Below are 14289 nucleotides of genomic sequence, written 5' to 3' on the forward strand. Positions count from 1 at the left end.
GGGAATAAATGTTACAGAATGTTACATGTTTACAAAACACACACGCTTGCTTTTTTTCAACTGGAAATAAAGAAGCTTATGTTTCAGTTTCTGGTCAATAACAGAGATCATCATACTGGTCTGTGTTTAAAAAGCACAGAGGCCTATTCTTTTAATAACATGATTAAAATGTCTCTCTTTAAGGAGACACTACCATCAAAAAATAACATTTGCATTTGTGCCTGACAACAATGTCTAAGACTGAGGGAACATGGAGTGTTGACTCCGCAGCTCTCAGTCTGCAAGATTAAAAAAAACACAAATACATAATTTCACCGACTGAAAGGAAACCATGATAGTCTGCTGCAGCGAACAGTTGTGCACGCCCACAGAGTGATCCAACCCCTTCCTCACCTTGTTTCATTGTCAAATGATGGATTCTGGTACAAAATCCCTCTGCTTTCCAGAGTATCAGCGCACCACCCACTATGGAGACCAGAGGGACTTCATGCCCCAGAAACCATTACGTTACAATGGAACAAGGGCAGGTTGCATTACACTTTCAGTCTAAAGGCATACTGGGCAATTGTCAGCTTCCTTTCAATCTGTAGAATCAGGTAAATCTGGGATTATAAAAACATTTTTAAAGACGTGCACTTTTTCTCCATAGGACTGAATGAGCTCATGTCAAAAAGGGGGTATATTTTCCCTTTGACTTATACAATGTTATAGACTTTGTATATGTACCATTTTTAACAACTTTTCAAACTCTCTTATTTCTAGTTTTTGAATGATTTACCTTCTTCTATTGGTATAAATCTACAGTGTTATTCTAACTTCTCTTTTCAGGCCCTCTATTCATATTTCAGACTGCAACCACAGCCTGGTATATTGAACTCTAGAAATTTTGAGATACCTTCTGGAGATGCCAAACTGCAGAGCTGCACTGTCCTGGAGTACTTCAGAGCAAGCACCACAGAACATTCTCTTCTTTTGTATCTTCATTCTTCAATTGCCCTGGGCTGGCACATGCACAACCGAGTGAAAAGATACACATTCGCTTACAGTTCGGCTTTTCACTCGACTGTTCATGCGCACCCAACATGAGGAAGGACAAAGCAGAATTAGGATTGCTCTGTGGTGCTTGCTCTAGACTGTGGGTATCAGGTATGTGAGTATATTCCCTGGGGGTGCCTAATATCTGAAGTCCACATCTTGGATGTGAACGGGCTCTTAGGTGTGACTACCAACTCATTGAGACAGTTTTGAAAATCCCATTGGACAAGGACTGCATTGGTGCATTGAAATGGTCCTTGTCCAATGGGTACTTTGTAGGCCTGCTGTATAATCTGATAATTGGCCCACCGTCTAAAGATCATATAAAGCTGGATTTGGCCCAGCACATGGTTGGCTAAATCAGGCAGAGAGCTACCATCTCTGCTGTGGTCTTGGCTTGGAGAAGCATTCTTCTCTAAGCAGTATACTTATTATGCTGTGTAAAACGAAATATGCCGAACAGTTTAAAAAAGATGTAAAATATCTCATGGTGTGTGTAACTTTACATCATGCGAATGCCAGATTTGCCAACATTATTTTAGATTGCTTCTGGCGGAGGTCACTCTTGGAAAAAAAAAAAGTAACATTTTACACCGTTTTTTACGCTTCAACGCCTGTGCGGTGTGTTATCCGGACATTTTTTATACAGCATAATAAATATGCCCCTACATCTAACTGAAGGTTGATAATCAAAGAATACAGTGGCAACCTTGTACACTGCAGAGTTTGTTTAACATGTAGTTTAACTTTATACCTGAGAGAGAAAGAGAAAAGAAATTACAGACACACAAGAAGAATGGCACAGAAAAAGGGTAAAAAAAAATAAAATTGGCATGGTGGAGCAAAGAAACGATAAGAAAAAATGTATTATTTGAGGAAAGGGATTGATAGAGAATTGGGAAATGGTAAAAAGAGAGAGTCTGGGAATCAGTCTGTGACACTATATTTTAATAAAAGTGATCACAAGACCAAGGCAGAGTGCTTCCTTTCCTGCACTAGCAGTATTACTATAATGAAGGTGAAGGCTATAATATATTGCACAGGCAGATATGTCTCCATAACCACATATTTCCTCAGACAATACAGAACAAAGATATCAGTCAACTTGAAAACCCCACATCCAGAAATGCTCTCAGTCTGTTGCCTGTCTCAATGAACTGTCACGCACAAATGCAGAGAGCTGCGACTATTATCTACTAAACTGTAATACTATACATAATCTATTCAGCAGTATTGGAGGGTGGATATCATATAAACTGTAATTTTACTGTTTTGTACATCTGAATAAATAATGATGTCAAAAGCAGAGACGGTTCCTTGCATTCTTCAAGCCTATTCATTATGTTATATTATGTTATAGTTCTATACAACAGTCTTGCTGTATGTATAAGGAAGAAATCAATTTACTTTTTCAATAGTTACATTTTGTGCTAGCATAGGGAATTGCATTTTCTGGTACAAGTATGAAACTTGTTATCCAGAATGCATGGGACCTTGGAACACTATACTTTCACTGTACTAAAAATATAATTTAAATGTTAAATAAATCCCAGTAAAAAAGAAAATCAATTAAAAAATGGCATATTTGCTTAAAATGGACTATATGGGAGCAGACCCGGATTTGCAGCAAGGCCGCACAGACAGACTCTCTCTATATCTATATATATTAGGGATGCCTGGGCTGAAATGATGAAACTAGAGTGCTGGTCCATCATGTTAAGGCTCCACAGAAAACAGGGAGGAAAAGTGAGAAATAAGCAGCTAGAATAGGTTCCGGAGCTGAAGTCAGCAAATGGAATCCCTGTAAAAACAATTTTTATGGCTCGCTGTAAAACCCGAAAGAAGCTTTGATTGTACCCACAAAATACACCACTGTCAAAACTATGTTTTTTAATGTAAAAAGTGCTTATAGAAAGTTTCCTTATTATTTCTAGCACTACAAGAATGTGGCCCAATTCAGTAACATGCTATTTGGACATTCAAAATGCCACTTGCTCCTATTAGGAAAAGGCAGTACCTGTACCTGGCTTTCTTTGCTAGTAATTTATCTGTTATAGCCCTAAAAATTGGGAATATTAAAGGAAAAAAATACCATGACAAGATATCGGTGAGGTGAGATTTAAATACATATTCAAAACAAGCAGTATAACAAGATCCTTTAAACAAAAGAATAGAATAGCAGTTCTGTGGTCAACTCAAGCAGCTTTGATGTTATAGAATGTCATATTATATATTGTACAAGCTGTGCCAGAATATGACATATGGATATTCCAAAGGAACTAGGCAAGACCCTGAAACAGAAGTTCCCCTTATAATGCTGCAGGGCCATTTAAGTTTGAGAGTAAGGTGCTAAACAGAAGGTCAGCATTTACAACCAAGACTAGTGGGCATGGAAAGGGGGTAGAGTCATTATATGCAGAGTCTACCCTTGCAGCAACAGGGTGGCTCTGTCTAATAATTGTGGCTCTGCAACTGCAAAAGGGGTGCATATTCATGGAATTCTGGAAGCTATAGATACTGTTATTCTGTACTGTTATTCTGTGCTATGCTGCTGCGACTTGGTCAAGGGGCAGTACACACCAATACTGTTATTGTGGTCTGTGGAATGTATAAATGTGACTTTGCACTTTGCCTGTTACAAGGGAGACCTATACTGTTAACCTGGAGACTATTTAATGGATAGTGCCAACCAACTTGTGGGTCTCGCGTGATATTGTCTTGCTCTTGTTTCTCCCGCCTTTAAACCCTGGCGTAATAAAACCCATACATAAAACCTGGTCATAAGTGTGGTATTTCCGTGTTTGTGCTAGTTTCTAATACAATGCAATTGACATTTGACATTCTTATTGTTCAAAAAACGTGTAGCTTAGTAAATCCTGTCCCTTTAACACTGCTGTGTTAACCTAACCCTATTCTGTCTTGGTCTAGTTCAAGCTATGTGACCTGACTGAATCCAGATCGCTGGACTATTTACAACCTACCCTAATTACTTTTATTTTCTCTACAAGTTATCTCTGTCTAGCTGTAACTTTCTAATTTACTACCCATAAACCCTTTTTAAATGATCTAACAGTATATATATGATGTGCTTTCCAAGCCTTTCATTTGTATTTGCATGAAGAAGAGTCATGTGTGCTCTGAAAGCTTGCAATTGTTACTTATTCAGTTAGCCAATAAAAGGTATCACCAAACTTTACACTTTCTAAAAAAAAAAAAAGTGATAGAAGACTTATCTCCAATATAGTAAATATTTCTAGAATCCCAATTGTATTCAATAATAAAGCTAATCTGTTATCTACTGTGTAACCTAAGCAGCCTTGTAAAAGTGTGATTTGTTCAAATATTCCTTTCACACCATTAACCCCGATAGCTACACACACACACAAAATTGTGCAAACTAATGAAACTTGTGAAGTAAGCAAATTGATTGTTTTGCTCTCAATGCAAGGACGTACACGGAGGATGTTGCCAAGTACAATGACACGTTGTTCTATACTAATATTCAGATCATTTTAGTTCCCACAGTTGAATAAAAAGAAAAATAATGGATTATCTAAAGTTAAAGAAGAACCTACATAACAGTAAATGGAACACGCCAAGGGGTAGATTTATCAAAGAGTGAAGTTAGAGATCTCCACAGTCCGACAGAGTAAAATACGCCACTCTCCATTCATTTCTATTTTTAAAGGTGTATTTATCACCCTTTGATAAATACGCCTTTAAAAATACCATAGCAATGAATGGAGAGAGGCGGTATTTCACTCTGCGGACTGTGGAGATCTCTAACTTCACTCTGATAAATCTACCCCTAAAAGAGAAACATGCCCAATTTTTAAGAGGATATCATTTTCATTCTGTTTGCTCAAATAGGAAAGTGTAATTGCATGTTATACTGGTGTACACTAATGTATTCTCCATAGCAGTCTACATATATTAAAAAAACAAAACAGGAGTTGCCATACTGCTTGGCTTTTGTAAGTAGTTTGTGAATGAGTTAAAACAGTGCAAATCAAGGAGGCAAGTAATGTGTGCAAACGTAAATATGCGGAGAAAGAGATAGTTCACAATAAGCTAATGTTTATAGATGGCAGTGCAGTGATGCTTCCACTATAACATTACAGAATTGGGCATCTCTAATCACCATAAGGCAGATGGCAGATTTGGAGATTAGTTGCCTGCAATAAATCTGCTCTACTGTGGGCAACTAATACCCTAAAAAATGCTTTCCCATCAGCAATAATGTAACATTGCCAATGGGAAAATATACGCCTTTCTTCAGTTTTGCAAAGTAGTACAAAGTTTCCTCACAACTAATCTCCACATGTGCCATAGCCCTTAGTGCAGAATGTAGCTAGTTGTTGCTTTAGAGACTTTCTGCCCTTATTTACATTCTGCTACTGCTCAGAATACAGAATATAATTATGCTTTTGGGGCTTCACCTAAAGCTTTATTTAAAGTGATACTATTATATGTGGATGTAAAAGCATCAGGAAAATATTGTTATTGCAAAATGACACTGAATAGCATTCAAGGACAATGTTATTGTAGATATAAAAAAAAAATTGTGGTGTCAGTATCTTTTTAAATGAAATGCTAAAAGTGGTCAAATTAAAGGTTGCATACAAAGTCAGATGCCCACTGCCATGACATCACAAAGAAGCTATTTTTGGCAACATGATAACATGTATAGTACATATGTTGAATTCGACTAAAACAATTCATGAAATTTAGTTTCTTCTTACAGTTCATCTATGCTCCTGGACCATATAGACCTAGGCCCCCCAACCTTTTTTTTTTTAACCCATGAGCCACATTTAACTGTAGATAAAGGCTGGACAGCAACATAATCATGAAAAAGGTTCCAGGGGATACCAAATATGGACGGATAGCCTACAGCAGGCTCTGTTTGGCAGTACACATGGGTTTTATGTAACTAAAGCTTGCCTTCAATCATGGTATTCAAAAAGAAACCCATGCTTAAAGGGATACGGTCATGGGAAAAAAAAATTCAAAATGAATCAGTTAATAGTGCTGCTCCAGCAGAATTTTGTGCTGAAATCTATTTCTCAAAAGAGCAAACAGATTTTTTTATATTCAATTTTGAAATCTGACATGGGGCTAGACATATTGTCAATTTCCCAGCTGCCCCAAGTCATGTGACTTGTGCTCTGATAAACTTCAATCACTCTTTACTGCTGTACTGCAAGTTGGAGTGATATCACCTCCTCCCTTCCCTCCCCCCCAGCAGCCAAACAAAAGAACAATGGGAAGGTAACCAGATAGCAGCTCCCTAACACAAGATACCAGCTGCCTGGTAGATCTAAGAACAACACTTAATAGTAAAAACCCATGTCAGACACATTCAGTTACATTGAGAAGGAAAAACAGCAGCCTGCCAGAAAGCATTTCTCTCCTAAAGTGCAGGCACAAGTCACATGACCAGGTGGGCAGCTGGGAAATTGACAAAATGTCTAGCCCGTCAGATTTCAAAATTGAATATAAAAAAATCTGTTTGCTCTTTTGACTAATGGATTTCAGTGCAGAATTCTGCTGGAGTATCACTATTAACTTATGCATTTTGAAAAAAAAACATGTTTTCCGATGACAGGATCCCTTTAAGGGTTACTGGGAGTAACATCCAAGCGGTCAGAGAGCAACATGATTCTTAAGAGCCACTGATTGGGGGGGGGGGGCACTAACATAGACTGTTGGAGGAAAATGGGATGATTTAGCCCTACTCTATTCCATTCTAAGTATCTGCCAATTTATCAAGCCCCTGTAAATTATAATGTATTATTAACATTTTAAAATATTAATGGGTCTAAATTTCAGTGACCATTCTTACCTCAAGTACAGGTCCAGCACCCAATATGGTCCTCTCTACTCCACTTGCATAGCCCTTCTGACTCAGTGCTGTCAAACAGTGTATAAGAAAGTTTGTGCTCTGAGTCTTTCCGGATCCACTTTCTCCAGATATGACAATACACTGGTTAACCTTTTTTTTCAGCATGGTGTGGTAAGAAACATCTGCAATAGCAAAAATGTGAGGCTCCAACTTCCCAAGCTGGTGGTTGTCATACATTTTGACATATTTGGGGTTGTAAATAGGCAAGAATTTGAAGGGATTGATGGCAATCAGAATACTTCCAGCATAAGTGTAGATCTTTTGGTTGAAGAAACGAGATTTAAGGTTATCAAGAATTGCATCCTCAGTTAATCTGGGTAAATTGCACAAGTCGTTATAATCTACTTCAAGACGAGGAAGAAATCCCCTTTCCATCAACCTTCTGGACTCCTCCTCCTCTGAAACAAGTGGAAGGTTAGCATACTTAATACGTCCATCCTGGTCTTTCTCCTGTAGTAAGAAATAATAACCATCTGACTGCTGGTGCCTATCTTGGGCCTTCCTTGGCCAAAGCAGCACTCTTTGTACAGGTGAATCATTAGGATCTAACACCCACTCTTCCCCTCCAGACTCTTTTACTTCAGCCAAAACATAGTGCTTGCAGCTGTCCAATGCCAGAAAAGATACTGCATTCTTTATAACTTCAGTGGCTGATAATTCCTTGGTTGCCAAGACCTTACAGAAAGTAGAGGCTTCATTAGAGAGCTGAGGGTAAATGAAGAGACAGTACGATGCCTTCTCATGGCCCGGGTCAGATTTTAAACTCATCCTGTGCTTGTCCTTTGATTCAGCATGCCGCATCAGAGAGCTGCCTTCAGCATCTGAAAAAAACAATGTAAATAGGCTTATGTATTACAATAAAAACTCCTGAAAATGTTTTCTGGCTACTACATTGGCAGCCAACATCACAAATAGTCTTGATGTGGGAAATTTCCACAGAGTACAGAATCTCCAATTAGTGGGTAAATCAATGTCACATGTGCCAGGTAGGACCCAGCCTGAATATGATATAACAAGCTTTTCAGGAAAGAATGTTTTTGTCTTAGGGCGGAGCTACTTGTAGCAGCTACAAAAATAGACAATGCTGATAATTACACATAATTGTCTTTATGTGTTTTAGCAGAGGCTATGGACATGTACAAGTAGCTGCTAATAAGTAGATTTGTGTCTCTTCTCCCTTAAAGGCGAGTAAAGAGCCTTGGAGCTGACCCCATTTACCTTTACAGTGTTTAAGTTCTTATCTCTCATCTGCTATGCAAATGTGCCCTGCCTTCTATACTACAATTGAGACTGCATGATATGCATGCCACAAGCTTTGTGAAAAAACAGTAACACCATAAAACAGTGCTGTTCAACATGGCGGCCCTATGCCACCCCCTTGTGTGGTCTGGCTGCTTCGATTGCTTACCTTTTCGTAAGCTTCAAAAGCTATAAAAACTGAAATCAACAGGCCCCTGCATTCACACCTCAGATTCAGGCTGTGATCCCATGTATTGTTCACATCTGTAAAACCCTGTATTGTTCACACCTGTATGGACCTGCACTGATCACACCTCAGACTGTCAATGCCCACCCTGTTCACACTACAGACAGACTGTAGGAGCAGCACTGGCATTGTGTCACTTTTAAAGAGAGTGGTCAACAATGGCTTCTATTATCGGCCCTTCACCACATAGGGCAGAAAAATTCCAACCCTTGGTACCAAGGAAATTGGACAGCTCTGCCACAAGAGATAGAATGCAACTGACATACATGTGCATTAACCCTCTAAAACAGTGCTGTCCAACTTCTGTGGTATGAGGGCTGGACTTTTTATGGCCTACATGATGGAGAGCCAATAATGGAAGTCAGTGTTGACCACTGCCTGTTTTTAAACTACACTCACTTTAAACCTCATGTTACCACAAGAACATATTTGCATTAATGGTGGTAGCTCACAAAAAAACAAAACAAATGGTTGGTGCTCACTACAGGAATATCACTCATCTGTGAAAATGTAAGTCATATTAAAACATACTCTTAAATCCACATGCCGCCTCCTTCCCTGTGGAGAACACAGCACCCCCCACCAGCACATAATTAAACACCTTAGGGGCCCCCTAACAACAACTTCCAAATGCTAACAAACCCTACCAGCTCACATCTCACAGAGTGTTGGGCAGGCAGAGTATGGCACACACAGGGAGTGTAGGGCATGCAGAGTATCGCACACACAGGGAGCATAGGGCAGGCAGAGTATGGCACACACAGGGAGCGTAGGGCAGGCAGAGTATGGCACACACAGGGAGCGTAGGGCAGGCAGAGTATGGCACAAACAGGGAGCATAGGGAAGGCAGAGTATGGCACACACAGGGAGCATATGGCAGGCAGAGTATGGACACAGGGAGCATAGGGCAGGCAGAGTATGCCACACACAGGGAGCATAAGGCAGGCAGAGTATGGCACACCCAAGGAGCATAGGGAAGGCAGAACAGAGCAGGAGACAGGGAATACGTAACGCATTTTAGGACATCCTCGGCTAAATACCTGTCCTCCATTCAATGTACTACGGCTTAGGAATGCCGCATCGGGTGCTTTTTAGTCACTCATCCTCCAAATCTGCAGTCATACCTCCTTCTTCTACCCTCCCTTCTCAGCCGTGAGCCATACAAGCTCCACCCTCAGTCTTCCTTCCTCAGTCCTCTGCCCTATACCCTCAACCTTCCACTTTACCTCTTCATCCCTCCGCCAGTATTATAGAGATGTTTTAAACACATTTCCGCTTTCTCGGACTGAAAAATCTCGCTCGCCACTTTAGGAGCTTAGAGAAAAGACTGACAGATGAGGTCTGAGTCGGGAAAGCTTAGGGCAAAGTCCGGAGGGATGAACAGGTAAAGTGCAAGGTTGAGTGCCGAGGAAAGAGGGTAGAGGGCTGAGCAGGGAGGGCGGAAGGCTGAGGGCGGAACAAGGCAACTTCGAGATTTGCTACCCCCCGGTAGCACAGATTTATAGGCGGGCGACAAATCTTACCGTCTGCCTTCACCCTAAGAAGGATTCTGATTTGCAATATCATCAGAACATGTTGGGGAACCTTTGCTAGTATTACCTTGCCCCTAGGATCAGGAAAAAACACTAGAAAACCTCCTCCAGCTCCCACTGACAAATCTACAAGACATTCCAATGTGCAGACTACCTGTTATCCTATTGATGACAATGACTCTTCTGGCAACACAGAATTATCACACATCTAAATATATAGTCAGGAAGTGATATCCGCTGTATGTCCACACACACCACATATCCAGACTGACTCACAGCCAGGTCGTGCTGAGTTTATTTTTATGTCTAAAAAAAAAAAAAAAACCAGAGTAGACTGTGGGGATGTTGATTGCTTCTAAGTGCTTCCTGACAGTAAATGGAACAGATGCCACGCAAACCATTTGTCAGCAGGTAATTCAATTTATATTAATGTAGCTCTTCTGCAGTCTTCCATTTTGTTTAGACATGTTCTTATCTGCACATGAATCAAAGCCTACCATGTATTCATGCATGAATAAAAATCGAAGGATATTTTAGGCACATTACAGAGTGGTTACTACCGACTGCCTCCCTTAGTTAACCACTAATGCATGCATCAAGCATGGGAGCAGGTGTTGAGACTACAACAGGGCATCTAGTGGAGCTACAACTCTGTGGCCCCAGGCCCCTAAATCTTTAGTTATATCACCAGTTTGGTCACTTGTAACCTGCACTGAGAAGGACTTGCACATAGTCAATAAGGCTTCAGTTTAGCAAAGTATGATATTAAAGGAACAATAACACTAAAAAATAGAAGTATATTAAAGTAATAAAAATATTGCGTAAGGGACAGCCATTCAAGTTGAAATAGGGCTAAATGGCATGGGTTAAATAACAGATAGATAAATTCTCTAGAATACAATAGGTTTAATCTAGTGCCACATGGGGGGCTGAAATTCGCAAAATCAGCCCCTACACAGGCATTAGCCTTCTTTCCTGCCTGCACCCGGATCCATTGTGTCGGCTAGGATACAAGCATACGTGGCTGATTTCAGCTCAAGAATGCGAATTGTGCTTTTTTGCCGAAATCATATATATATATATATATATATATATATATATATATATATATATATATATATATATGTATGTATGTATGTATGTATGTATGTATGTATGTATGTATGTATGTATGTATGTATGTATGTATGTATGTATGTATGTATGTATATATATATATATATATATATAAATTATAGTAGCATTGTTTGATGTATAAACACCAGTTTTAAATGTGTAGGTCATCAGTACTTTATATTACTTTACTTTTAAATGTAAAGGCACACTACATACATAACTAAGAACTTAGCCAACTGACTAAAAAAAACAGAAGAGAGGAGGAAAATTAAATCATGATTAAGTAAAATATTTGTAAAAGTAAAGCAAGTAAAACATTTGATTATGTTATATAGTACTTTCTGTGTTTCAACAGGCAACAGCAATATTCTCTTGTTTTTAGTTGTGCCAAGCAGAGAATGATACAAATAGCAATATCAATCAAACTTGCAACATCCTGTACCTACTTTCACTCACACACACATGGATAGCTTACAACTCCGATTGTCTAGCAGCTATCCAGGTTTCACTGTTACTTACAATATTCATGTTGTTTTAAAAGGAGGATGTTACAGCCTGCTGAAAAATAAATGTGCACAAACAGTTCTTTTAGTTTAATATTTTAGCTATTTGAAGCAGGTTAAAAGCCCCTTTCCCAATTCCTCTTGCATCTTTCAGCATCTTTTACACAACACACTTCATTAAAAACTGCATGAGGCACTGGAGATGTTCTCATGTTCACAGTGCTACACAGGGAGTCCCACAAGTTACAAACATCCGACTTACATACAACTCACACTTACAAACAGAGACTATTAGGGCAGGACTTGACAAAGCAATTGGAGCAGACACGTTGCAATGCCCTTATACTAATGTACTGTGGTTTGCTTCGCCTTTGGTAGCATTTCGCTTTAATAAACCCCCCTCTGGTGTGTGTTGTCTACTGCAGCGCACAGAAAGGTAAAAATAAATATGCACATAAAGATAAAAATAAATACTGTGTTAAGACAAACATCTAAGTGCATTTAATGGGTTACATACAAATTCAACTTAAGAACAAACTTACCCATTCTTGTATGTAACTTGGACTGTCTGTATTAAAGTTAGATAAGCGTGCTAGGCATGCAAACCAACTCTGTTAAAGGGAATGTCAACCCAAAAAATAAATTGACTAATAAAATAATAAGTGTAAGCAACTTTGCAATACACAGTCATCACAAAACTTCTCTGGTTTTTAAATTATTTGTAAAAGCTTTGCTGTTGAACGCAGTGTTTGTCTGTCCCTGTCTATTCTCTGCCCTGGTGACTGTTGAAACAATGTAAGACAAAGCAGGTGCTTAATAAACCTGTGCCATTACCAAAAGGCAATGGACACAGAGGCTGTTGTCAGGCTATGTATTTTTGCAGGCTGAGAGAAGCAGCTCAGTGCTCCAGTATACTCTTATAATTGTATTTAACAGTAGCAACTAACAAGTTGTAACTTCTATACAGTTAACCCCTTTTCTACAAATTAACCACCACAATGCAATTTCATAAGTTGTTTAACAGAGAAGTTGGCTGTTGCATTGCAGTACAGCTGCAGAACCACCAATGAGAGAACAAAACATTAAACATTAATGCTGAATAAGAGCATGAGTGCCCTTGTTTAATATAAAAATAAAGTGCAATAATAAGGCTGATAGAACATGGAGCACTTTATTAGTTGACTAAAAAGTTTTAGACAGTTACCTCTGCCCGCTACAATTGACCTGAAATGAAAATGCATGGCAGAACCCACATTTTTTAGTCCCAAAAAGGCTGTTGTCAGAATTTTGCCTTTAGAATGAAGTCTGCCAGTCTTATAAGCATCTTCAAGCTGAATTCCTCAATACGGACATTAGAAATTTCCTTTTAAAGTCAAAGAAAGGTGATGAATTAAAGAACTCTTTAGCAAACAAAAAAATGCTGCACATGCTATCAGCCTGAGATTAATGTGGTCCTAAACCTGGCCATAGACGCAAAGATTTGATTGTACGAATCAACATACAATTGGACTTTCCCATCTCCCGACCCTCCACTAACCATTCAGATCAAAGTCTTACCATTACGATCAAATAAAGTAGTAAAAGAACAGATCAGCCGATATTCTGCCCCTGACAGCAATCGTACGATAGTTATGTCTGACCAAAGCTAGTGACAGTCTCCCACTGAAAATCGTACGTTCAGCAATACATGAAGAGATATTATCGGCAACCGACAGAAATTTTCTAACCTGTCCGATCGACCAAACGACCGATCTCCGCCGGACGAAAAATGTCGGGACTCTCCACACACGGTCCGAAAATCGTACGAATCCACGATTCATACGATCGGATCGTTGAGTCTATGGCCAGTTTAAGGCTAAGAGCACTTTGCTTGTGTTTTGTCTACAGGTGTTTAAGCTAATATGGTCCCATCTGCTCCGGTGTATCTCTGCATAGCAGAAAGGGTTGCCACCAAGCCAGTATTTTACTGGCCTAGCCGGTAAAACGCCTGCCAAGGCCGGGGCCGGTATTACAAATTTACCGGCAATGTAGCTGCCGGTAAATTTGAAATACTCTTAAAAAGACCCCTCGGCCCGCCCCCGATCCCCTGTAAACGTAGCTTTTGTCCTCCGTCTTGAAATCTATGTGCCATGGCCTGCCCCTTTAACGTCATGGGCCCGCCCGTTTTGACATCACACTCCACTTTGTTCCCGCCCCCACCAGCCGGTAAAAAAAATAGCAAAAGGTGGCAACCATAACAGCAGAGCAGGCATGACGCTGGCCATTGTGCATAACCTGGAGTAGATATCACCGCAAAAAAGCATAGTATGACATTTCTACACCAATATCCACTCCATGGAGCAAATTCACTAAAGAGCGAATTTTCGCCAGCTACTGCTTCACCACACTCCGTCAGGTGCAAATTCTTTACCACTACACTAATTCGTTAATCTGCAAAGTTACATCTCAGCAGCCGAACGCAAATTTTTGCTAGCGCTACTTCGGCTGGGTGAGCATTTCATAGCAAATTTTCGCTAACGTTCATTCCTGCCTAACGAAACTTCGCTAGCACTCTTATGCTTAGGTTAGTTTGAATAGGGCGGGTACCTAAAAGTCGTATGGACTTCTTTATTAGTAATGTTGGTGCAAATGCTTGAAGTGGCCACTTTTTCAAACACATGTCCATTGATCCATAATTGATCCATAATAAAGACAGAAGAGATCCCCTAATGC

At 39.7% G+C, this 14289-nt stretch overlaps 1 protein-coding gene across 11 annotated transcripts in view; it reads right to left on the reverse strand.

Moving 5' to 3' along the window:
• The window catches only part of myo9b.S (myosin IXB S homeolog), an 86185-nt gene that overhangs the window by 64102 nt on the left and 7794 nt on the right, over window positions 1-14289 (reverse strand). For 10 of the 11 annotated variants that reach the window (XM_018239892.2, XM_018239893.2, XM_018239894.2 and 7 more), the window contains one exon: window positions 6881-7761. In XM_018239892.2, coding sequence (XP_018095381.1) covers window positions 6881-7741 — 861 coding nt within the window. In that variant the 5' untranslated portion in view covers window positions 7742-7761. Of the gene's footprint in view, window positions 1-6880; window positions 7762-13304; window positions 13323-14289 lie in introns of those variants that run through there. The other variant, XM_041580013.1, reaches the window with a different exon arrangement.

This window comes from Xenopus laevis, chromosome 1S, assembly GCF_017654675.1.
Source record: "Xenopus laevis strain J_2021 chromosome 1S, Xenopus_laevis_v10.1, whole genome shotgun sequence".
Lineage (NCBI taxonomy): Eukaryota > Metazoa > Chordata > Amphibia > Anura > Pipidae > Xenopus > Xenopus laevis.